This window comes from Hirundo rustica, chromosome 4 (assembly GCF_015227805.2).
Source record: "Hirundo rustica isolate bHirRus1 chromosome 4, bHirRus1.pri.v3, whole genome shotgun sequence".
Taxonomy (NCBI): Eukaryota; Metazoa; Chordata; class Aves; order Passeriformes; family Hirundinidae; genus Hirundo; species Hirundo rustica.
In genome coordinates this window covers 69316402-69343076 of record NC_053453.1, presented here as the reverse complement: position 1 = coordinate 69343076, position 26675 = coordinate 69316402, and the positions used below count along the sequence as shown (strand labels likewise).

Here is a 26675-nt window from a genome sequence, read left to right as displayed (position 1 = left end):
GCTGTAAGAGCAACAGTCTTGAAGAAATTTCAGTGATGGGAGAAGTATCATGTTTACATATATGTATGAATACACATATTAATATTGTATTGTATATATATAGTATATATGTGAATACTGTTTTATGTATATAAAAGGTAACACTGAAAATCAAAACCAGACAGCAGCTCAGTATACTTAAAAGTCAGCAAATTATCATTTGAAGAAAACAGAAGAACACCCAGAATGGAGAGAAGCTTCACTAACCCCACACAATCAGAAAATCTGTACTTAAAAGTACAAATGTATTCCTTCAAGAAGGAGATTGTCCAAGATCCCTGTTTGTCTACAAAATCAATAACCATGTAACTTACTGCAGAAAATAGCATCAAGTGCTAACAGTAAGGAAAAGTGGGGCAGTGCAAGTTTGTGTTGCTCCTGGACTATATTGTTGGTGACAAAAGTAGGTACTGTATAGCTATTGTATATAGCTGCTGGTGCAGCTATAGCCAGTATATGAAAAAGGGAAATGCAAAACTAAAGTACATTCAGGAGTGCATCAGAACTGAGTATTGTTATCATTCATGCTTTCTACTTCCAATACAATGTCTGCATATTTCTTGTAGACAAGGCCTGGGGGAAGAGAGAATTCCAATGAGATACACGACAGTTTGGCTGTCTGAGTCAGTCTGATTAGACTTTCATATATTCTGGAAGACTTACAAATGGATTGTGTGCCTTTATTTTGAAAACATCCTTGTCTACATGACAACCAGCCAATCCAAAGCTGCTGCCCTTACAAGGACACTCGTTCGAGCATAGGAAGGTAAAAAAAAAATATTGACAACACAGTTCAAAATCTTCCAGCTTCTCTAAAGCAGGAAATGTGAGACAGCCTAGAGGTTGCTAAATAAATATTAAACACCTATTCCGTTGCTTTGAAAATGGATTCAGTTAAGAAAACTGAACCAGAACCAAACACTCACCTTTGCAATTTTTTCTGTATCTCCCTCACAATGCTATCTATATTCTTACAATGCAATTCAAAGCGTTTCTGTAGTTTTCACATAACTTTACATTCCCTTCATATCAGCAGCCACTGACAAGCTCCAGGACCTTTACACCCGTCCCCAAGCGCCACAAGGAAGGCAGTGAAGACCTTCAACAACCGAGCTCCCTGCTGCCCTCTCACATGTTGGGAGCCCGGTATCAGCGAGTGCCACGAGCCGCTCTCTAGTTCCTTTTCCTGCCAAGGCCATGGTCACAGCCGTGTCACCTCACTGCTGCGGCCACAAAGGTTTGCTTTGTGCAGAGCTTTCCTGTGGAAACATTCATTCCTTGCTTCATTGTAATCTTTTCAAATCCTGCCAGGAAATGCTGCCTTGCTCCCGCTTTTCCCACATCACAATGATGTGATGCAACGAGGGGCTAAACCATGACTCAGTCGAAGAGACTGAAGTGTTACACAGGGTACAACTGGTGTTACAGAGGGTACAACTGAGAATGGAAAATTCTGCTACAAACTTCCCTTCTGAACTCCTTGCCTCCTCAGACTGAAAGAAGCAAGGAAAGAAAACTACCCGAGCTGTGGGGAGATAAGCAGTGAAACCTCACTACTGAGTCATTGAACGGACCTCACAAATACCTACACTTGTTTTAAGTTTATAATGTTGTCCAAAGTTTCCCATCAATTTAGAAACAACCCCTTAATGACCCTTTCAGCTTTCCCCCATCCCACCTTAACCTCATCTCCTTAAAATTGCACCTGTCTGCTACATTTGAAGACAGCACAAAACACTTAAACAAAACATGTTAAGGATATTCTGCAGACTTTTTGGAGACTCAGTTCAACTCAGAGTGATAGAAGGACAATCTATCAGTTTTATCAGTGTTTTCTTTTAAAGGAGAATTGTGTGAAACTGCAAGATCCTCAAGTGTAAATGAGGAGCACTTAGACCAATGAATACTGCACGGGTGTGGGGCAGTCTCCCATCATTAGGTAAGATTTACCCCTAATTGTGTGTAAAGTTGCTCTCCAGGAAGTGCAACAATTTAAACACAAAATGATTGATTTACTTTATGACTAAAGAGACACATTTTCTCTTGCTCTCTGAGGGAAAAAACAAACAAACAAGTATTTTTCAAAAAATGGGACTTCCAGTTCCACAGGTGAAAGGTTTTTTCCATTATTTATCATGTAAGGGGAAATACTACAGAGATCATATGGGTATCTCAAGGGATTTAACAAACACCCAGCACGTATCTTCAGTACCATGACACCTGCAGGGTGTTGTAAAAATTTAATATCTTCCTAAGGTTAAAGTTCATTAAAAGTCCTCTTCCTTTATTAATCTGTTGCTCTGCTCTTCTGCCTATTCATTGTTATCATAGCATATCATACTATAGAACAGGACTGTATCCCAATAATGATGCCTAGAGGAGCAAGCTTCCCAAGCATGGATAAAAATGTTTTTAAATACTTTCTGTATTTTGAAAATTATTAGAAAGTATTTCCATTACAAGCTTATAAATAATATTAATTTACTTTAAAAAAAACCAACAAACAACATATAAAATTTCCCCCATTTGGTAAATGAAACTTCTTCCCCTCAGTTTCCTACCCAAAAAATGACAAAGCCAAAAAGGCATTATCCATTGAAGCCAAATCCAGGGAGCTAGTATATAGTGTGATGTATTTACACGTACATGAAATTCCTGCCTTTATACAGGTACATCATAAAACAAGCTAATAGCACAACCATACCTTTTTCAAATGCATGGAGATATTGCCAGTCAGGTGAAAGGCAGATAAAAACTATACTGAAAAGCAAAGCAATGGTCTGAATCCTTTCGCTGATAACTGGGTAAACAACAAATTTATTTATCACCTCATTTTAAAAGCCAGGTACTTAAAAACAAGAAAATGAGTATTTAAAGACCCAATAAATCTTAGGCTGCCTACATTGTAGATGCACCATTATTTCTAGGTATAAAAAAAAGTCTATTTCATCATAACAAAACAGCCTTCACTACAAAAAACAGAATAAACATTATTCTATATGTAAACATAATATTAAAAGCCCCCGCAAAAAAATAAGCATGGAAGCGTGCAACATTGGCTGAAAAAAATAAAGAGAAATGTAAGTAATTTCTCTAGAAAACAGAATTGAAAACTTCTCCCCTTGGATGGCAGACACAGTACTATCATCAAAAAAACAGGACATATAAATATTTTATAATATATTACTCAACGGAGAGTTTTTTGGAGCTGAAAGGACATGTCCACACCATTGTGTCTATACCACAGCAGACACCAACCACAAAAACCTGTGGTGTCCTCCCAGTGTCCTCCAAATTTCTGCCTCAAGGAAAGTGGCTGCCACAGGACAGGTGCTGCATCCCAAGGACACCACACACCGCTGTGAAAAACACTTCCCTTATATTTGGCAGAATTTTTTATCAAAAAAACCCCATGCCATTGAGCACACACGGCTGTCTCCTCACTCTAGGAGAGTCTCCAGTCTTTCTTACTGCACCCTATTCAAATCCTGCTTCAAAAATCAATATTTTCTCCTTGCAATTTATATTTTCCACTGTCCTAATGTTTCTCATCAAAACAAAATCTCATGTGCCTCTCTTGAGTACCTAATCTGTTCTTAACTAGCATAGTAAAAGTGTGGTGCTGATGGCAGCTGAAGACCTCAGATCACGATGGCAGCTGAAGACCTCAGATCACAAGAATCCCCAGATTTTAACTGTTAAGTTAAGCAGAAATGAGCTAAACTGAGAGAGGGAATGTCAGCACTGAGTACCATTTGTGCACCAGCTTTCCTCTGGGTAGTGTGTACTAGTTTGAAAGCAAACCCGTGAGAGATTCAAAGTTAGAGCTACAATTTAACTGGAAAATTAAAATAAATGCAATAGTACAGGAATGCTGATGGAGCCAGAGTACACTGACAGCCAGTTGGTCAGGGTGGTGGCAGCAGATCGATTAAATGGTGTCTGCAATCCTCTCGAAGGGATGGACATGGTTCTGTTGAAGCAGTGATCCTGTAGAAGGGTCTGGTCTTCCTCTGAAGGTCCAGTGGTGGTTACGTAGCTCTTGTCCTCTGTCCAGTAGATAAGGCTGCTCCTGGTGTTCCAAAGCTCAGATTACATCCAGGGAGGAATGCTTGGTTCCTGCCCCTGGGCAGAGCACCTCACAATGGGATGATTTAATTTTACGAATCATGCAGTGAGGCTTGATAGCCCGTTAACAGAAGATATCTCTCTAGAGAGAGTTATCAGGGATGAGCCATGGAAGAGATAAAGAACACTGCCTCACCTGGTTTTAACAGATATTTTAACAGAATGCATTTGGTTACATGTTACACTGTAATCTAAGACAGTGGTGCTAAACTGCACAGCCTGCCTTCTGCAGCTTTCTGTTAGGTATTTCTAGGGAACTGCAATTTCTGTGCATCTGAAGTATCACTAAAGGACTTAGCATGAAAGTTTGTGTATGAAGAACATTGTGGCTTTAAATCTACTTGAACACTGGAAAAATCTTACTCAAAGTACAGATTTTTTTACAAGTGATCACTAATAGTGATCATGGATTACAATTTGCAGAGATCTCAAACACTCAAGGCCGTAAATTAAATCAATTATTGCTGTCCCTAAATATATGAAGTAACTGAATAATACCCATTGGTCAAAAAACCTCAAACAAAAAACAGTAACAGCAAAAACATGCTAAGAGATGTCTCCTTCATCAAACCACTTTTCTTTTTCTCCCTTCAAGCTCTATGTTCCTTAACTCACGAAGAAAACTGGTCATTAGACAGCACAGCCTGGCCCAGGGGAGAAAAAAAAACACAGGTTAGCTGACAGATAAGTACAGTAGGAGACAAGCACAAAAGCTGCAGCAACAACAAAAAAGAAAATATATTGCTTTCAGATGCAATATGTCTTGTAAGCATGAGTGTTGCACATCTCCAGCACAAATTATCCAGAAACTTGGATCATTCCAATGGATTAACCTCCCATGGATAAATCCAGCAACACAAAGCCCACAGATATACCCATGGTCACTGAGAACCTCCAAGTGCTCCAAGAATTAGCTCTAGACTCCTCAAACTCTCCAATCTTTCAGTAGCACTTTCAGTGATATTTTTTTCCCAGAAAAATGTTCCATTTGCTCCCTCTATCCCAGTAATAAGTGAGGCTAAAAGATATTTGGGTGGATGACTCTGGGGCTGATTCTGTGGATGTGTAAGTAGGTTACTGTGGGAAAATACATTATTCTCAGACAACAGAGAAAATATTGACTACTATGTAGAACTTGAGTTTTAAGGCTTAGAGATACCCAAAACACCTTAGTAAATATATGTCACAATTTCTGCAAAGTTAAATGAGGACAAAAATAAACATTAATTTGTAAAAAGCTTAACACTTTGATTCTTTTAAAAGCTTGTTACCTTTTAAAAATCTATTTATTCTTGCTGTCACAGCTTTGGAAGAGGTTTTCCTTAATACTGACTGAAAATCTCCAATTAATTTCTTAGATATCCCTTAAACTCAGTTATTCACTTTCCCTATATATTACCTCAAATGCTTCAACTTTTCAACTGGTTCTTTTATAATCTACCAAAAGCAAAAATACAATTCCTTAGGGAAAAATACCATTATGCCAACCCTTGATTTCTGGGAAAAAGAAAAATGTCAAAATTAAGAGATACATCAGAATCAATTATTTCTATAACTGACTTGCATTATAACTTGTCTTTCTTTACCCAGCACCCTTGGACTAGCAGTATTTTGAATCAGTACAATGAGGAAACATTATAAAAAAATAACCTTGGAAGTGTTACAACATTTTGAAAGCTGGGTGCCTTGGCCACCAGGTTAAATCAACAGCTATCCAGAGCACTTCAGGCACAGTGGCTTGAGTTTTTTGGCTCAGAACTGACAGAAAATGCTGCCTAGAAAATGTTGGTTTCTTTTGATTTCCCCCCAGCTTCCTTCAGTCAACAGCAGATGGAATTTCAGTTTTCTCACAAAGACCATAGGCTCAGGATAACAACTCTTCTATTTCCAAAAGAGATGATGGAAAGCAACAAAAAAACAAAACAAAACAAAACAAATTAAAAAAACCCCAAACCAACAAACCCACACAAACATTCTGGCCATCTGGCTGCTGAAAGGCAGATCTGAAGCTCCACTTCACAGAGGCTCTTGCAATGTGCCCACAGTTGCACCGTGGGAGAATCAGGCGCTGTATTTCTACCATCTATCAGCTGTAGATTACAACATAACCCGATATTCATGAAGAAATAGTTTTCTAGAACATGTTCATAAACCTGATGGCTTCCTAAAAGTTTATGGAGACACAGGCAAAATGATGGCATCTGTTTCTGTGATGAGGAAAAGCTTACATGTGAAAAACAGTTCATGTAATTAGTATTTTTTAAATTAAGATGGTTACTGCTGGAAGGAGCAGAAAACTCAGTACAAACTCATCTTTTGCTTGAAGTCTGTGAGAGCAGAATTTATATTACAGTCAGGGCATGAGAAAAACTCACAGTTATGACCTATTTTGCCACTAAGACTGAGTGGAATGGTGCTGTAAGCACTTTTGGACTGCTGAGACATGTTACTATGACAAAATATTCCACTCCTTCAGAAGAAGTTTCACCTCTAAACTGTATTTGTATGTGTATTTGGTGTATTTGTAAATATGAGTTAGGGCTAATGACCCCACTTTGTAGTGAGTAATTACTATTACAATGACGATAAAGTAGAGTTCTAATAATCTATACAAGAATCTTGAAAATGGCATCAAAGAAATCTCTGTCCACAGACATTTTTCCAATTGACCAAGCAGAAACCAAACTGAACAGATATATCCCTGACTTGGAATTTTAACTTGGAACTGTGGCTTCTTTGGACAAATCTGCGATCTCTATTTAGTGATTATATATTAGTTAAGGAATGTTTTACTGAAATTTTACCCCCTCCTCAATATAGGGAAGAATGCAGAAAAATGCTACATTTTCCTTTCTTTTGTCCCAATTTTCTAAAAGAAGAATTGAAACACCCCCACAAAAAATATGAATGGAAACATTTAGCTTAATTTTGGACAAAGCTTGTAAATTTGTCCTCAATTCGTAACTTTTGCCTTCCTTTGCCAACAAAAGCTTTTGAAGTTAGCATGAAATTTTCATTTTCAGAATAGTTTAGGGAAGAAACCGTTAACAATTCGCATAGATCCTCGACTCTACTGACCTTCTATAAGATGTTGTGGAGATCTGTCTCCTCAGGGAAATTGGGTATACATCTTCCAGAGCTCTTTGATGCCTGGAGAACTTTCCTTATGCATCATACCTGCAAATCCTCTATGAATGTTCTAATTACATCAGACACCTTTGGCCGTTGTTGTGCTGGGGATGAGCACAACGCATCAGCAATAGTTAATGGCAAGGACAATCCTATTAAGAGACAACAAAAATGACAATTGTGCTTGTTGCTTCAATGAGTATTAAAAAATGGGAGTTCTGAAATGTTTTCCAACATCTTCCTCACTGGGGAGAACAGCACTGTTCGAGGCACGTTGATTTTAGCAGAATTGGAGAAAATAAATTGAAAATACAGGAAAGAGGTTTCAGGCCTAACTTTACATAAATTAATAGATTAACAACTGGAGTCAACAGATCTTATAGAACACTAGGATAATTTTTTCCCTTTTTTACCCATATTAATCAAAAAGTTTATTTTTAATGCAAATATTGATCTTCTTCTAAGAACCGTATTTAATACTATTTTCATCAACTTTCAAATTTTTAAGTCAATTGATATTTCAAAAGTGCAGCTTTTCTAAAAGCTTTTCTTAAGCCCACACGACCTCTGACCTTGCAATTGTGATTTTTTGTTGTCTAGGACTTATATTGTTTTGCTATTTAAGAAAAAAACTCCATTTCATTTCAACTCATATTCTTTCCCACCGAGGACCAAGAGAGAACATGGTATTTCGAGTGGCTAATTAAGAGATTGGTGGTGACATTTTAGCAAGTCCGATTCCCTGCTGGGAAATATTAATTCTTTCTTTTGTAATTTTAGGGCAAGACTCAAAAAGCCAGGGAAACAAAGCCTTTTAAATATAGTTCTTTTGAGGCACTTGGGTTTTTAACAGTTGCTAAGTAAATACCGCAAACCAGAGACAATGAGAAAAGGAAAACCTCTAACAAAACTCGAACCCTAGATCAACACTGAGTTTGTCACCTGGCACCAGCCAACAGAAATAGGTGCCTACCCCATCTTACCATGCAGGGTTGCATATTATTATATATTATATTTCAAATCATCGAGTTCTTTTGCGTAGTGTGGATCAGGATTCCTTATACAACAGAACAGCCATGCTTCCAGTTAAAATACTTGGCAGGAATTCCTCTTCCAAGCAACTGCACAAACATAAAAAGTATCAGTGGGCCTGGAATCCTATTAAGTGACCCTGGAAAACTCCTTATTGAAAGAGCATTTTACAAATGGACTTTCCCTTCAGGACTGTGAATGCCTTACTCACAATAAATAAGAGTTCACAGATAAAGCAATTTAAAAAGCGACACTTCTGGAATAACAAAATGTGCAAACAAGGGAGAAAATGCTTAGTTAAAAAAAAAAAAAAAAAAAAAGGACCTTTTGATTTTTCTGCTTCTTACATGTCTGTATTCGACTTTCTCCGTTCTTTTCAGCAAACCACACTTGAAACGCCTCAGCCTTGGTAAAATCAGCCAGCCCGTCACAGCCTCATACCTCCAGCGGCCGTGGTGATGCAATCACATGGGCAGTGACCTTTTCAGCTCAAATCGAGTGTGTCTTGGCAGGGCAACACTGGATTCTTCTTTCAGCCTCTCTTCGCTGTTCTCTGCCCCCCACGGGGACAAAATCACCCGCTTTATTTTCAGCATTCCGGCCCAAGAGAGCTGGATGGAACCCCCTGTCTCCGGGTGACTTTCGCCCTGTCGCGGGGGTATTTCCGACGATCATCGGAACAAGCCACCACTTAGCACGCTTTCCTACACGTCTAGTGCACGCACTAGCACGCTGCTAAGTAATTAATATCCTGATTAGTATTAATTCATTAGAAATTGACGAGAAAAGTGAACCAACGGCAGGGGCGAGGAAGCAGGGCTGAGCAGCTCAGGACAACCCGGGGCACGGCCGTCCCTCAGCCGCCTTGAGGCGCTTCTCGCGTTGGAAACGAATTATGTAATTTAGAACCGGTGAACATTAACTTGATTAAAACGTATCAAGTGACAGAAAGTCGTGTTTTTTTTTTTTTTTTTATCAGCTTCTGTGTGGAGGGCGGAAATCTCGTCGGGCACCCACAGAAGGCTCCCGGCCAAGGATAAAGCAACGCCGACGTCACGGGTTTATTTTTCCCGACGATTTCGGGAGAGTTCGGCGAGACCGCGGCCGGCGCCGGAAGTCACGTGAGCCGCCACGCGAGCGGGGCCCGCCTTCCCTCGCCGTCGCCTTTGAGGCGCCCCCAGCGGCCGCCGGCGGTACTGCACCCCCCCCTTACCGCAACCCCCGGTGCCGCACCCCCGGCCCCGCCCCGCTGCCCCCGCCGGGCGCACGCGCGGTGCGGGCGGGCGCGGGACGGCGGCGGACGCGGCGTTCCCGGCTTGGGCCGCGCCGAGCCCCGTTCTCCCCGCGGACGCAGAGGGGGCGGCCGGGCCGGGCGGCATCGCGGATCGCGGGGGCGCAGCGGGGGATGCTGAACGCGCCCCGGGGCCGCGCAGCCTGTGAGGAGAGCCCTCCTCCCGCCCGCCGCAGCGTCGGGAAGAACCGCGGAGAGAACCGCCCGCCCGAGCGAGTGAGTCCCACACGCGGGGGCCGCGAGGGGCGGCCGGGCAGGAGCGGGACCCGCGCACGGCGGTGCGGGGTGGGGATGGAGGGAGCGGGGCGGCGGGGGCTGGAGGGGATCGCTCCGGTGCGGGTTCGCGGGGTGCGCAACGCGCGGATGGGTCCGTGAGGTGTGCGGGGAACGCGCGGCGTCACCGGGACCGGGACCGGGAGTCAATGCGGAACGGCAGCTCCGCGGGCGCGGGGCGGCCCCGGCGGCATCCGGCTTCCGCTTCCTCCCGCCGGGACCCGCGGCGACACCGCAGCGACACCGGCGGGGCCCGGCACCGCGGGGTTCCGGCCCATCGGTACCCTGCTGATGCTGCCCCCCGAAAAGCTCCGGCTGAGCCTCGCTTGAGAACGGCCGCGTTAAATAGGGCAGTGAAGCTCCTGGGCGGATCTGTAGGTCCGCAAAGCATCGGCGTCGTGTTATTTTTAAAGAAGAGCTTGTTAATGGAGCAAGAGATAGGCTGGGTATCAGGGGAAGGTTCTTCCCGCAGAGGGTGCTGGGCACTGAACAGGCTCCCCAGGGAATGGGCACGACCCCAAGGCTGCCAGAGCTCCGGGAGAGTTTGGACAACGCTGTCAGGGATGCACAGGGTGGCATTGAGGGGTGTCTGTGCAGGGCCAGGGCTGGACTCGATGGTCCCTGCGGGTCCCTTCTACCTGAGCATATTCTGTGATCCTTTGGGATGTTTCTCAAAATGCTTCTATATCAGCCTGTTCAGAACATGTGCTCCTAAAACTTCGTGAAGTTTGGGAACACCAACCAGATGTAGGTTTGTGCTGGTTCTTGTTTCATGGGATAGAATACACTTCAGGTTCTCTGTTCGATTCGTGTTAGATCCTCTACAGTGCTTTTGAAGAGAAACTGTGTAAACACAGAACCTGGTGCTCAGGATGTCAAGGTTTTCCCCTCTTTTGGTGGGGGACAGCCTTTGTAGTTAATGTCCTCTTCCAATAATTCAAATACTTAATGTAATAATCAAATGAATGCATTTAAATAATATTACAGTATATTATATACATAACGTGAATATATGCAGAATATATACAGAATGCTTTTATTATTAAAAACTAAAATTAAAATGTATTACATAATATAATACAACGCAGTACATTCTATATAAAAAAATAAAGCAATGAGACAATAGTTTAAATAAAGGTGACTTTAAAATAACTTATTTTTTAGCTTTTTAATGGGTTAGACTGGAATAGTCTCCCAGGGATCAAGCAATGACGTCTGCTTTCAGAACAGTGTTGATTTAAATATGTATACACAGGCCAATCTTTGTCCCTCTACTTGCAGAAGCTCTAACTTGACCTTATTTGTGATCTGTGTCAGGCAAAATTCAGGACTTGCATGTGTGATCTCCGAGACTGCCTGTGCTGCTGGATTTACTGTTCTAAAATATTTCAATATATAAACAAGATACCCTGTAACAACATAGTGTTACAATTTCTGGCTCTGAAATTTAGCTATTTTTTTTCTTCTTTTTTTTCTGGGCAGGTCATCATCACAAACCCAAGGGGATTTTTGGAAGAGTTTTAATTTTTATGCTTGCTTGAGATTTAACATATTTCCCTTGGAAAGCTTTCATGTTTAGTATCAGAAGATATAACCATAGTTAGTAAAAACCCTATTTTTTTCACATAAACTTCCAGTAGTGTGATTGCTTGCCAGGTTTTTTAGATTGAATCCAGCTACCACGTGTTCTTTCTTTGGTTTTGTACACAGCTCATAAGTTGTACTTTAGTAAATTGGACTCAGAACAGTTACAGACATTCCTTCTGCAAAGCTGATTTTGCTTTACATCACAGAGATAACCAGAAAAATGATGATTTGTCTGCTTACAGTAGCTGCTCTAAAATCCACACACGCCTTTTGTGTCCTTTGTAGGAAAGCTAATCTCATTTATTTGTAATTTTTTTTTCAAATTAGTAATGGCCTACAAATCCATTTTTTTTAAAGGAGAGCCTTGTCTTCAGTCTTAACCAAGCTCTCTGCTCAGTTGATTCAGTGGGTCCTCATTAGTATTTATTTTAAGATGTTATGAAGCAACTTTGTTTTTCCTTGCTGCTTACATGGGTGTCCTGAGGCGGCAATGTGGAGTGTAATATGGAATTTCTAACCACAGCTTTGGGGTTTTTGTAGCCCTTCAGAAAGAGAGCATATGAGTTACAGTTCTGAAAGGAATTTTTCCAGCTGCTAAAGAAAATTTATCCCATAACTGAACCGTACATTTCTGTTGTTACTTTAATTTATGATTGAATATGGCTGATCACCACAACTTTAATCTCAAGTGCTGCTGATTGTTTTTTGCCACAACACTGAGTTTTCAGTTGTCATTCCAATCTTGGCCTGCTTCTACATGAACTGCAATTCCTGTTTTGTTTTTTTTGTTGTTGTTGTTCTAAGGATACAAATTGAAGATCACAGGTACTTAGAATTCAATTTCTGTGCAATTCTTTCTAGGTTTTTTTTTGTTTCTTCCACGCAGGTGTGGAAAAATGGCAAAGAGAAATGCAGAGAAGGAACTGACTGACAGAAACTGGGACCAGGAGGATGAAGCTGAAGAGGTAAAAAATACACATTAGTTCCACCCCTACACACCCCTGCAGGTAGTAGAGTAGCTGTTTACATATGCTGTGTATCTTGAACCGGTTAAAAGTGTAGCAATTAAAGATAATTTCATAGAAGTGGATTTAAAAAAAATTTTTATAAAGTTTCCAATAATGCGGACCATATAGCAAAGCAGCTTCTAAGAGTTAAAATTACATCAGTGGTTCTAGGGAAAAGAACTTCATGTTTCTAGTGGGAACCGCAGGCTTGTTAAAATGCTTTTGGACTCCTGAAATGCGTGATAGGTATTTATTGAAAAGACAGAAAAAGCAGATTTGATTTCTGGAGATACATGCTCTGTATGCCTCCTGTATTTTTTTTTTTTTTGAGGGTCAGTGATAGTTAATTTCAGAACTATGTTAATTTTAGCTGAATGTCCCCACACAGCCAGAGAAATTAAGCAAATAATTCAAGTGGTGTGTTTCACCTGATTGTAAAAAGAGATTTTCACCTCTAATGTCTCACACTTCCTTATGGCTCATGTTTAAACAAACTGGTTTAGTTTTTGTCCGACTGAAAGTATTAAATGCTTAGGTCTGTAAATGTAAGAAAGAAAACTGACTCTTCCAGGAATCTGAATATAAGGAAACTTAATTTCCTCATTCATTGCAGGGTAGTACTGAGCCATTAGCTGTCTTTGCTAGTGTTTGAACTACAGCAGGCTGCTGCATGTTGTCTTAGAGCCCACATTTCCACATACCTGCTCCAAACTGTGGATTACTGACAGATTCCCTTCTGCAGAGGGAGCTTAGAGCTGTGTTTTAAAAAAGCAAAGCAAAACTTACAGTATTTTTTGTAAAAAAATGGAGATAGAACAAAGAGAAATGTAGTGCAGAACCAGGAAGAGTTGTCCAAGTATCAGCTCAAGTTCAGGTAGCTGACAAGCTAATGACAGTGCTGTGTTTTGGGAGTGGGTGGGTTTTTAACTCCTTCCCTTGTTTGTTTGGTACCAGTGTTAGAGTTGTGTTCAGAACCTCACCTCGGCCATCCCTTCATGCTGTGCATTCTGAGCATTCCACTAATGATCCCATAACTTCTTCTTCCAGGTGGGAACATTCTCTGTGGCAAGTGAGGAGGTCCTGAAGAACAGAGCGATTAAAAAAGCAAAGCGCCGAAATGTTGGGTCAGAGGTAAGGTAGTCACTGAACATGAGTGCTGGAGTTTTACTCCATCATGCTCAGGTTTTCACTCCTTGGGTTTGTAAGTGATGCTGAATAAAGTCATCATTTCAGTCACCAGCTCATATGGGCACATGAGCTTTGGCTTTGCTGTTCCATGGTAAGAATAAGGCTAAGGCAAAAAAAAAAGGGTAATCCTAGTTTGGTTGGGTGAGGAGGGTGTTCTTGCATATTTTTGAAGTAAAAATAGAGTGTTTCAGAAACAGTGTCGTTTGCAAATGGGTAAAACTTCCAGTTTTTGCAGAGATAGCAGTATGGAAATGCAGATTTACTAGTTATCCATACTGGAGGGCTGCGGGAAGCTATGTTAGAAAACACCCAAAATACTAAGCTGCTCTGAGAATGAAAACCATGTCTTTTTTTTAAGAGTGCTGCTACTTTTTTTTTTTTTTTTCTCCCTCCCTGTCAAGAGCTTTAGTGCCGTCTACTCTTTGCAAAAGTAACAAATTGAAAATTGAAAGGAGGTTGGCCTTTGTTACAGGGTTAGTCCCTGTGAAAGCATTAACACAGTCCAGCCAAACTTTTGTCCTTTCAGAAATCCTTGACAAACATTTTGTTGTTTATTTATTTTTCCCGGGCATGCATCATGTTAGAAATAGGCCTGGAGCTTTACCTGTTACACAGATCGCTTCAGGACTGGATGGGACTAAGCACAGTTGGGAGCTCGAGAGCCTTCTCCTGTGCTTCTGATTTTCCTTCTGCAGTCCAAGCACTGTAAAGGAGGAAGCTGTCTTAGCCCACTAACGCCTTGAGTAGTTTTAGCCACAAATGTGGTAGAGGATAAGAGTTAAATAAAGGATTGTTGTGGAAAGAGGTGACACAGAACAGAAACTACGACTTGAGGAGGAGAGATTCAGGGACAGATGGAACAGAAAGAGAAGGGGAACCAGATGGGTTGTAGAAGTAGTCAGGAGACTGGGAGCAGGCTTTTAGAGCTCATAGAAGGGTTGGTGTACTTTAACCCCAGCTGACAGCTAAGGACCATGCAGCTTCTCACTCTTCCTCCTAGTGAGAGGAGGAGGAGAATTGGAAAAAAAGATAAATACCGCTGGGTTGAGATAAGAACAGTTTAATGATGATGATAAGGGAGCCAACAAAAAGAGAAAGAAAGAAACCCCAAGAAAAATCCGTGATGCATAGGACAGTTGCTCACTACCCACTGACCTCATCCCATCCCCAAGCACCAATTAGCTGCTCTCAGCCAGTCCCGGCTCCCAGTTTCCATGCTGGCCATGACATTCTGTGTTCAGGTCACTGTCCCGGCCCTGCTCCATCCCAGCTCCTTGTGCCCTGCTCCCTGGCAGAGCATGAGACACTGAGAAGTCCTTGATTGCAGTGAGCACTGCTCACTGCCAAGTAAAACATCTTTGTGTTATCAACGTTCTTCTCACCCTGAATCCAAACCACACCACTGTACCAGCTACTAGGGAGGAAATTATCTCTATCCCAGCCAAAACCAGGACAACAGGCTGGACAAAGTCTAAAATGCAGAAGAGATGAGAGAACAGCTGAGGTTGCATAAGAAACCTGTGAAATATTTACAAAAAGGTAAACTTGAAACTTACTGATGTTCCTACGTGGAGCAAGCAGAATGCTGCAGTGAAAGATGGCAGCAGTTTAACTGGAATGTCCAGAGACAAAGGTGAGACTGATCAGAGAGAAACACAATAAAAATGCCTACCTAGGAGTGAGAAGCAGAGGACTGCGTAGGAAAAAACAGCACAAAAGGAAGCAGAGATCCATAACCACAAGGGCAGATACTGGAATACAGCCTAAAATTAACAAGCTTTGCCATTTCTTCAATGGCAAAAGCAGATAATACTCGGAAGTAGTTCTCTGATGGTTTTCCAGAGACACTGAAAGTTCACTTCCAGTAGTAAAAGTTCATTACTTCCAAAGACCTAAAAGTTGCAGTGCTTTATTTGCATGTTAATCATACTTCTAGAAACCTGTAAAAAACCTGTACCATAAAATAATGCGGTTGCAGAGACAGCTATCAGAAGTGGGTAATGAAAAAGTTGCAGAGATAGATGTTTTGTGGTCAAGTACAGTCTCTGTGCATCTTGCATCAGTCACATTGGAATATTTAGGGTAAAGCACAAGAGGTTTCATAGGTGACTCCAGAGTGATGAGTGGATTAAAGTATTGGGCTCTTGATTGCCACTGTAAATGCTAAAAGTTGTTGAAAATAAACCTGAGATTATATAATCCCGTGTAATTGCTTAAAGAAAACAAGGTGCTGTGAATGTCTAATAGGTAGTCAAACACATCCACAGCTCTGAACAACTTCCATGTATCCACATCCTAGACCCAGTTGATTTTCATACCAAACATCTGAGTCTTTTAAAAACAGCAGCAGTGTGTGTCATAAGGAAGCTGTTAATTTGGTTTGCATAGCTGACATAGTAATGCATGGAATGACAGGCTGACCTAAGGAAAAATAAACCCAGGATATCAGGAATATTAAGTGGGGATAGGAGTTGTGTGGAGAAGGTGTATGTAACTGGCTGTTTCTCTTTTTTTCTCTCGCCAGTCTGAAAGTGGAGGAGCTTTTAAAGGCTTTAAAGGCTTTATATTGCCTTCTGGAAAAGGCGGAGGTGGCTTCAGTGGATTCGGGAATGGTGCAGGAGTAAAACCTTTGGAAGGGCTGTCTAATGGAAGCAGTAGTGTCTCTAGTACTCCTCCTTTCAGCAGTTTGAAGAGCACCTCTGAAGCACAGTCAGCATTTGGTAAGTTTTAAGTAAGCGTATGTATTTCTCAACACCTTCAGTCATAAAATCCGTAGGGTTATTTTAGTGAAAAAAACAAATTTAGACCATCTTATAATTGTGTTTTAAGGTTTTGAGAATTTATACTTCTTTGTAAGATTTCCTAATACTTTATAGTGCTGGAGGGACAAGTTTTCACAAGCATGCAATTTAAAGAGGTGGCAACTAAATTCCTATTTCTAATACTGAAGGTAAAAGGTTTTTAGGCACAGATGGAAATGGAAGGCACTGGCATAAGGCAATCTGTAAAAGGTATAAAGCATCTGGTAACATGTCCCAATTCTTTGAATTTAAATAAAAAAATACATGTTGCTAAAGTCTTCATCTTTTTTCCTTGTACGTCTGATGTTGCAGACAGTCTTACTAGAATTTTATCTGTTACAGTTACCCCTACATTTTAAGACATTTGAAGTACTTTGGCAAGTAGAGCTCTCATGCTTTGGAATTCCCAGAGGAATATTAGTTCTGTCCCTTTGTGCTGGAGATGCAGAAATGTTAGCCCTGCCACCACTGAATTTTGGAGTCACCTTGTCATAGAATAGAAATGGTAGAGTTTGAAGTTTAGAGTAACTTTGTTTTCAGTGACTTTGAATAGATTAAGGGAAACTGAAATATGCAATGAGAATTTTTCTCGTTTGCTTCTTAGGTTTTTTTATACAGAAGTGCTCAAAAGCTTGTAAAATTATGGGCTAGTGCGCTCAGGATGGTTTGAAGCACATAATGGCATGAGATAAATTGAGTATTTTGATTTAATAAGTACTACAGCTTGCTGAAGTTAAGATTTTTGCAAGATTTTGAAGGTTTTGGCAATATATAAAACATGTACGTTTTGTACAGAACATAATGTTCTGTACAAGATGTTTTTTGATTTTTTTTTTTTTTTTTTTTTTTTTAATATACCAGTGTGCTCCATCTACTTTGTCTATCCCTGACTTACTTGTCTAAATTAAAACTTGGGTCTGCTCACTGGCATGGCAGTACCTGGGGCACAGTGTGATGACCCAAAAGAGGGAGCTCAGCTGAGTAAAGATCAGTGAATTCATACTGAGCATGTTAGTCAGGCTTTTAAGAGAGCTGTGCTTTCTGGGGAAAAGAAAAGATTCTAAGCCACGTTTCTCACTAGGTCAGCAAAGCATCTGTGTTGTTGTGTTATTTTTAAAGAAGAAGAGCTTGTTAATAGAACAAGAGATAGGCTGGGTATCAGGGAAAGGTTCTTCCCCCAGAGGGTGTCGGGCTCTGAACAGGCTCCCCAGGGAATGGGCACGGCCCCAAGGCTGCCAGAGCTGCGAGAGAGTTTGGACAACGCTGTCAGGGATGCACAGGGTGGGATTGAGGGGTGTCTGTGCAGGGCCAGGGGCTGGACTGGATGATCCTGGTGGGTCCCTCCCAGCTGAGGATCCTCTGTAATTCAGTGCTTTTCCTTGTAACAGGATCCCCAGTGTCCAACGGTCCCAGCATCGCCGTGTTTGCGGAGAAGGCGGCGGCGAGCCCCAGAGCCAACGGCGGCAGCCAGCCCTGCTCGTCCGGCGGCGCCCCAGGCGCGGCGCACGGCTCCTACCACAAACAGCTGGCTGCTCTCAACTGCTCCGTCCGTGACTGGATAGTGAAGCACGTGAACTCCAACCCCCTGTGCGACCTGAGCCCCATCTTCAGGGACTACGAGCAGTACTTGGCGAGCATCGAGCAGCAGCACGGAGGCAGCAGCGACAGCGGCTCCGAGAACGAGAGCGGCAAGACCCCTGGCCCGCGGGCTCTTCCCGTGTTTGGGGGTTCAAAGCTCCAGCAAGGCTCCGCCTTTTTGTTTAACAACAAAACTGAGGAGAGCTCGGACAAAAAACCTGAGGCTGCGGCGGAAAAAAGAGACGCGTTGTTAGGGGCTACGTCGACTGTGTCGTTTAATTTTGGCAAGAGCGTCGACAGTCCCGTTATGGGTTCCCTTGGTTCAGGAACGCTTAGCAGTTTCTCGTTTGCTCCTGGGAGTTCAGGTTTGTTTGGAAAAGATGCGAACCAGGCTAAGTCTGTCGCTGCGGCATCCACCAGTTTATTGGAAACTCAGACAGACAGTGGCAATAGCGATGACAAAGGTAAATTCTGTGTGTTTCTATTCATAGTTATTTTAATGGTCAGCTGTGAGTGTATGTGACTTAAGAATACTAAAAAAGATGCAATATTGAGTTCATTGAGATGATGTAGTGTCAGAAGAAGGTCAGGCTGGATATCAGGGAAAGGTTCTTCCCCCAGAGGGTGTCGGGCTCTGGTCAGGCTCCCCAGGGAATGGGCACGGCCCCAAGGCTGCCAGAGCTCCAGAAGAGTTTGGACAACGCTGTCAGGGATGCACAGGGTGGATTGAGGGGTGTCTGTGCAGGGCCAGGAGCTGGACTCGATGATCCTGGTGGGTCCTTTCCAGCTCGGGATATTCTACATTCTGTGATCATCATCATCCTTGAATTTGAAAGTGCAGAATTATACCCCTAATCAAGAGAACCCAGCCTTATGTAAGCAACACCAAAATATGTGCTTATCAAGACTTACATACTTCTGTCAGATTTATACTTTATTTAATATAATATAACATATAATCTTTTATCTGAGGACAGGACTTGAATTGATGAAATATAAAGCAGCCTGATGGACTTCTCAATCCCACAGCTTTTCCTAATAGGTTTATCAAGAGATCCCTGCTGTAAAAAGCTTGAGATACAGAACAATTTAGTCCATTTTACTTAAAGGAAGGATTGTAAGGCCGGGAAAGTTACACAGTTAGCACCTGACAGCTTTGCTCTTTGCCTGTGCTGGGTACAACAGGCTGATAGAAATCCCAGTAGCTGAGGGGCTGGAAAGGCATCATCTGCCACTCTCTCTTTTCTGTCACTCTGCAACTAATTCCCTTCCCCCAAATTAAACCTGGCTCTTGGAAGTATTTATTGTGCTTTACTTGAACCCATTTGTGGAGCATACTCTTTGAAATGTGAAAACTCTTTCTGTTCAAACAGAAGATTTTGACTTAGTAAGCTTTATATTGTCGGGGTTTGATTATTTGGTTTGGATTGGGTATTTTCATCCACTTCGACTGAAGGTGAGGAGGAAGTTGCTTTAAGAGCTGAATGAAAAGCAAGTAACACTTTTTTTTCTGAACCTGCTGCAGAGTGGACTGAAAGTTGTTCTGGCTGTCACTGACTGGCCACATGTGTCCATGTCAAGCATGGTGGGCATAAGGGACTTCCAACACAGTGCCAAAATCTGTGCTCACACCATTAATATATTAAAACTTTCTGTTTAAAGGAGGGGAAGAGGAGGAAGAAGAGCCACCAAAAGTCATTGTTAATGAAGTAAAAGAAGATGATGCTTTCTACTCAAAGAAGTAAGTGACCTTAACTTGGAAAATAAAATTAATACCTGAATATGGCTATTCTTCATCACTGTAGTGCATAATTAATGACATGTTCCTGACTTCCTAATTAATAAAGCTTGTTAGGGATCCACATAGAATATGAACTTGTAAAAAAAAAAAAATTACAGGCAGGAGTGTGTAAGATCTTACTAAAATTCTTCTGTATCTTGGACACAGCTCGAATAGTTTGTGTTGTACATGTGATCAGCTTTTTTACAAGTGAAGATGTTTCTGCCTTCATCAGGTTTTGTACAGTTAAACTGCAGCACCTCGACCCTTTACCGCAGAAATCATACACAGTACTGCTGGAAAATCCACCAGATTTGCATAGCCTAAAATAAAACTCTTCAGTTGGAAAAGACTGATTATTATTATTATATAAAGGAGTGAACAAGTTGTGCTTTTAAGCTCAAAATGAAACTAGCTCTGCTGGAAGCAGAAGTTTTTCAAGGCTTGTTCAGTAGTCCAAGTAACTGCGTGTCTGCTCGATGCTCAGCACAGAAATTGTCCTGCTACAAAAAGCCATTAGCTCTATCTGAAAGAAGGTGTGTGCTACTTCATTAAAATGGCTTTTTAGGTTTATTAGAGCTTCACTTAAAAATGTTTATAAATTGTACATTGAAGTCCTATTATAACTGCAAAACGATACAGCAAGTTCTTATGACTTTCTAATTAGTGTATTTTAAAAGTAGCCTGCATTTATTGTTCCTCACAGACCCTGAGTACAGGTTGCTGTGCCTTTTACTTTTCCCTGAATGTAATACATTTATCATTTCATTACTGAAAGAAATAATTCTCTTTGATCTGCAAGTGCTGTCCATTAGCACATGGAATAAGGTCAGGAATAATAAAGATTTAGGTTACTCACAGCATGTTAAATCCTGATTACTGTTACTGTGAGTCAGATGGATGTGTGTATCTGAGAGATACCTTTGTATTTCATCTCTACATGACGCACAAACAAGGATTTGGGGTTTATTTTTTTCTCCACAGGTGCAAACTGTTCTACAAAAAGGATAATGAATTTAAAGAAAAAGGTGTAGGAACATTACATTTAAAACCTGCAGGAAATGAAAAAACTCAACTCTTAGTACGAGCAGATACCAATTTAGGTAAGTACATTTATCCTAGTAACAAGTCTTGATGCTTCCTTGCTAAGCATTGGGGTGTTTTTTAATCTTTTTTTACACAGCATTAACAGATACAATTAGTGAAAACCTTTCTACTGGTGGGGTTTTGTGGGTTTTTTTTTTCCCCTAAATCATTTAGAATACTTACAAACACTTGGATCCCTCTAGTGATCATTACAAGAGCGAGCACATGAAGCAGTGCAAGAAGTAAAAAATTATAATGTTATGTTTGGGGATACAAAGTACCTGTTTTACCCTGGTTTATCCAAATTACCATGGATATAAACTAAGCACCATGAATGGATTTCTCATTTGCTGCTTCTCCCTTGTCCCCTTTCCTTTCTCCTTTGTGTCCCTACTATCATTTGATACTCAGGTTCCTCCATTTAGAAAAGGAGGAAGCAGTATTTGCAGAGATTTTTCTCATTTCTAGTGAGGACAGAAATCTGAGAACCATGGCCATGAACAGATGCTTAGGGAAGGAGAAGACAAATATACTTGATGTTTGTGAATCACCTTCCTTCTAAACACCCCCCTAAATCTCTAGTTAGTACCTGTCCTAACACTGCATTACAGTAAAAGCTAGAAAATGGCTAATCATAATTTTTTCCCCTCCTCAAATGCAGGAAATATACTGTTGAATGTTCTAATTCCACCTAAGATGCCATGTACAAGAACCGGAAAAAACAATGTTCTTATAGTTTGTGTTCCTAATCCACCGATCGATGAGAAGAATCCAGCTGTTCCTGTCACTATGCTCATAAGAGTGAAAACAAGCGAGGATGCAGATGAGTTGCACAAAATCCTACTGGAGAAAAAGGAGGCTTAAATGAGTTGCAGTCCGTAATTTGAGGAATTATTGCCAAACTGCTGCTGCTCTTTTTTTTCTTCCCTAACTTCACTTGAACATTTAATTCTTTACTCTGATATTAAGAACTGTTATAGGAATTCTGGAAAAACGATGTGAGGAAAAGCTAAACTAGCTAATAAAAGCTTTAATAGAACACAAGTGTTGGATTGTGCTCCCTCATTTTCAGTATCTAAACACAGGACCTCTTCTGGATAAAGCACACGGATGTAAATCCAAGCGTTTGTTCTTAGCGCCAGTCGACCAAATGGACAGAAATTGAGTACAGAAACATGGTACCAGAGCTTCCTCACAGACTGTAATATAATGCAACCATCTCCTGTTTTGGGAAGGGAGGATGTTCAAGTTTACCTGTTGCAACTGTTTGTAGACTGCAGAATTTTAATGGCTCTGTTGTATTCTGGTGAGACTGACTTTGTAGACTCAGTGACAGTCCTGCACCCCACCAGTGATGATCTCCATTGTGCTGGAGTCCCACGTGCTTTCAGGACTCAGAGACTGCAGCTATTTAAAACAGAATTTGCTTGTGTAGTCTTGTTGGCAGTAGCGGTTCCTCCAGAGGAGCTGTCACTTCTGTTCTTACTGTAGCAACAAGCCAATGATGTGCAATATAGTGCAAGCAGACAACTGGAAGAGTTTTCTCTTGGGCACACTGGCATCCCCTGGCTTCTGACAGGTCAGAGGCAAAGGGTTGCACTTCCACGTGGTCCTTCCCAGGTGTTTGTCCCTAGTTCCAAAGCCAAGGCACAGCTGGACGTGCTGCATTGGTCCTGCTGCTGGTACTTTGCTGAAGAGAGCTCCTCCCACCAACAAACTTCAGGACTTTGGAAGACCTTTCTGTTGCCTGTGGCCATTGCCAGGAGGCACATGCACAAGGGTGTGTGTCAGGATGTATTTTTTCCATGTGATAATCAAGCATTAAGCAGCAGAGTTGCAGCTTTGGCAGAAGCTTTCTGTTGCATGTGGGGAGCATGGGGTAATTTGTAAACATAGTTTTCAGCTGTGATAAAATTAATCAGGTGGCAATAATTTGGGGATCAGAACATTCATTCTGGTCTTGGTTTCCCTCTCAACTTTGTTGGACTGTTTGCTGGTTTAATCCTTTTCCTTTTTTCAAATGTTTGCTGGAAACTCCTTCCCTAGTAACTTTTTCTACTTTGCTTCCAACTCTGGGACTTCTCCAATAGCTTGATGTTAATATGAAACTTGAACTGCTCTCAGATGTGTCGCTCTGGCAAGGTGGAACAAACATGTTGGTTTGCCTCTGGCTAATTTGACACAGAGGAAAAAAACCCTTTCCTTAAAAAAAAAAAAAATCAGTGTGACACAATTCATACAGGGGACCTGGAAAGCCAGCAGAGTGGCATCCTGTGGGCAGGGAACAAAGAATAACACCATTTGATGAGGTGCAGCACATCCCAACTGCACCCCTGCTCTGGGGGGTGGAGCAAATGGCTGCCTCTAGGCCTAATTCACTGCACAATTCAGGTTATGGCCTTTTTTTCCCCCTCTTCATTAAAAGGAGGAAAATCTTAATTTTATCTATAGCCCTGTTTACCAAAGTTCCAAAACAAAGGCCTTTGCTCACACGTCAGCCACGCTTATTGTACAAGAATTGCATTTTAAACACTGGAGTGCGAAGGGAGCTTAGATGCCATTTGAGATATTTGAAAAATAAACTGGTGCCTTTTGGGATTTCTTTTTGCATCTGGCTAAGTACTTAAACCATTAAAAGTCAGTGACATTGCTTTCCTCAAAATAAGGCTTTTTTTAAAAAGTCTTGCTGCTACCTAAATTGGAGGCCCAAAGCTGACAGGGTGTGTCTAAATGTGTATGACTGAAAAGCAGAACGTTGCCTAACAGTTTTAGTCCAGGCTCTGGTCCAAGGGCTCAGTTAATTTTGCATTTGTCTTTTGACTGTAGTGTCTTAACCCTGTCTCTGTACAGAAAGGTTTATAGACAGAGCTCTGGTTGTACATCCCATAAGGAACAGCTCTGTCTATAAAAGCTTGGCCTTGTCTTTGCTTACTTCCAAAAGCTCATGGACTTGGAACTGTTCCTTCATCCTTAGAAATGTGGACCAACAAACTGAACTTAACACTTCTTTCCTTGGGCTTTGCCTCTGAGGAGGGCCAGCTGTGGGGTTTTGCACACATGGGTGTGGCCCCATTCTGACAGTACATCTCTGGCCTGTTTCCAAGCAGAGGGCACAGAGTGAAAGGAAAAAATAAGTAGAAAAATAATAAATTGTGTTGGAAAGAATTCAACCTTACCCTAGCCAACATAGCAAGTAACACCTGAATTTTTCTGTGCATGTATTTAATCAATAAAGCCAGGGGAATGTCAAAAATTGGCATGTCACCTTGATTAGAATGTCAAATATATGCATAAACATAAAATTTTGAACATTTTACACAGGAAAAATTGCCTCTAAAAGAACAGGGAAGAATTTCCCTGCAAAGCAGATTTTAATCAACATCAATTCATGGTGACTGTACCATTATGTGGACTATGAAGCAGGAAAAGTCAGTCACACACTGACAAACTTGGTGCTCAGGTATAAAGCACAGCCCTTTTCCAGCACTGTTAGAAATATTTGATGATGCTTTGGTTTCTATTTAAGAAATACTAAAATATAGAAATGCTGTAAAAGGCCAGAGATTGTTACAGAGAAATAAAGGCCTTAAATGAAAAAGCAAATTTCATGGAGAGCACAGACATCAGTGTACTGCTGCCTTCGTAGCAAACTGGCACATGCTATCCAAGGAGAGAGTTTTGATCAGAATTCCAGCTCAAGGAGGCATTCCTGTGTCTTGATTGGTAATGGATTTAACAGCTGGATATCAGACACCTGATAGTAAAGATGCAAGTTTCTGCCCCAATTTGCATTAATGCCTTCACTGTTCAGCTGCATGTAGATGTTGGGAGTGTCTTATCCATTCTTCCTCCTCGAATTTTGAAGTTTCAGCAGGAAAACAAATATCTCTGCTTCTTTGAATTCTCAGAATAATTTCTAAGAGATTATTACAGTTGGCTTGAATTTTTATTTTAAAATATTAAATTCCAATATGCAAGGTTTAGGTTTTTTGGGGGTTCTTTTGGTTTTTGTTTGGGTGGGTTTTTTTTTGTAATGTATTCCAAATTATCTGTTTGGGAGGGCAAAGGAGTGCTCCTTTAATCCCTTTTGGTTGATGGATGTGAAAGTTAAAATTACAGTTCAAATGAACATACTGTGGAACATAAACCAATCAGGAGGTTTACTTTGCTTTTAAAACTGAAGTTCAGCTCCCTTTGCAGCACTATAACATTTAAACTGTCGTTAAAGACTTTCTTTCTGATGCCTTAACTTATTTGCATTTGATAAAATTTTGTAGCTGGTGCGTGTGTGCAGAAGTTAGTGACATTAAACAATTGAAAGTGGCATGAGCTAGTCTAAATCCAATGAAGATGCTGAATGTGATGATTTGTTTGTTGTTAGTAGATTTCAAAAGGCTCTGAATTTTTCAGTGGATACTTAAGTTTTACATAACATGTATGTTAATGTTTTCATTAGTTCTGATACACTGAGGACGTGTACAAAAATCCATGGAAAATGTGAATAAATGAATGGAAGATTCATTTGTCTTGTGTGAATCACTTTGAGTGTATAACATCCCATTAATAAAATGAATGGTACAACCAGTTGCTTGCAGGCAAACTCCTGCCTGGAAAATTCTGCTACTAAAAGAAGGAATGTCCTGCTCTGCCCATTCCTGACTTGGAAACCTGGAGCTAGTTCGGCAAAATGCTTCCTGGGAGCTGGGGCAGCCTTGGAGGACAGAGGGAACACCTGTGCCCACGTACTGGTAGTGACTGGTAGAGACTCACCTCTGAACCCTCCACATGAATATTAAAGGTTTAGAAGCCACATAATCTAGGGTTACCTGATGACCCTTGCTGAACTTATTTTAGATCTTGCCTAGAGGCACTAACCTAAAGTCAGGACAAAGTGATTCTTTTCTTCACTGGTTTGTGACAGTTTGCAAACACAAGAAAAAAAATCCCAAACCCAAAACCCTCACTGAACGAAATTGCCACAGATTTGTCATGCCAAGTATAGTTCAACTTCATGCAGCTGGGATGTGTGCTGGCATTATTCCACAATTTGGATACTTCCTTCTACTTAAAAAGACTGTCATCACCGTTTACAGTCTCCCAAATGTTTGGCAGCCGTAAAGTAAAATAACAGCTCGCAAGGGCAGAATTATTTTTCTTTTTGGGCTGGGATGATCTAGAACCTAGACCTGGAACCTGATACCTAATGCTTTGCTAATCACCAAAGATTTTATCACTTGCATAAGAGGAAGGGACAAAAGCAACCATGCAGAAGACATCTAATCTAAGACTAAGAAAATGGAGTGTGTTAATCAAAATCAGGCTCTTTCCTCATCCAGCAGGCAAATGCCTTTGCAGGTCCCAGCAACCACAGCATGCAGCAGTTGGAACCATTCATGTGAAGAGCACAACAAGAGCTTCAGGTGTGCTGGTTTGGGCTGGGATAACAATTTTCCCAGTAGCTGGTAGTGGTTGTGTTTTGGGTTTGTGCTGGAACAGTGCTGATAACACAGGGATGTTTTAGTTATTATTTAGTTTAGGCATGCACGGAGCCAAGGCCTCTTCTGCTCCTCTCCCACCCCACCAGTGATAGATCTGGGGGGCACAAGGAGTTGGGAGGGGACATGGCTGGGACAGCTTTTCCCAGCTGGCCACAGGGACATCCCATATGGTGCCATGCTCAGCTTTACAGAGCTGGAGGGAGATGGAGGAAGGCTGGACACCTGGAGTGATTGTGTTTATCTTCTCAAGTCACCGTG

The 26675-nt window shown here is 41.3% G+C and overlaps 1 protein-coding gene across 1 annotated transcript; it reads left to right on the top strand.

The window, feature by feature from the left end:
- Positions 1-9689: 9689 nt before the first annotated feature.
- Positions 9690-25440, top strand: NUP50 (nucleoporin 50). Its single transcript, XM_040062603.1, has 8 exons — positions 9690-9835; positions 12366-12444; positions 13534-13617; positions 16199-16394; positions 17864-18517; positions 19716-19794; positions 20818-20936; positions 21581-25440. The coding sequence occupies exons 2-8, from the start codon at positions 12376-12378 to the stop codon at positions 21781-21783; spliced, it is 1404 nt and encodes a 467-aa protein (XP_039918537.1). The 5' UTR covers positions 9690-9835; positions 12366-12375; the 3' UTR covers positions 21784-25440.
- Positions 25441-26675: the final 1235 nt, after the last annotated feature.

Bases quoted from the DNA above. Each gene is read 5' to 3' on its own strand.
- NUP50 (XM_040062603.1), top strand. From the start codon at position 12,376: ATGGCAAAGAGAAATGCAGAGAAGGAACTGACTGACAGAAACTGGGAC. The intron at 13,618-16,198 runs GTAAGGTAGTCA...TTCTCTCGCCAG, and splicing joins GCCGAAATGTTGGGTCAGAG to TCTGAAAGTGGAGGAGCTTT. The intron at 16,395-17,863 runs GTAAGTTTTAAG...TCCTTGTAACAG, and splicing joins TGAAGCACAGTCAGCATTTG to GATCCCCAGTGTCCAACGGT.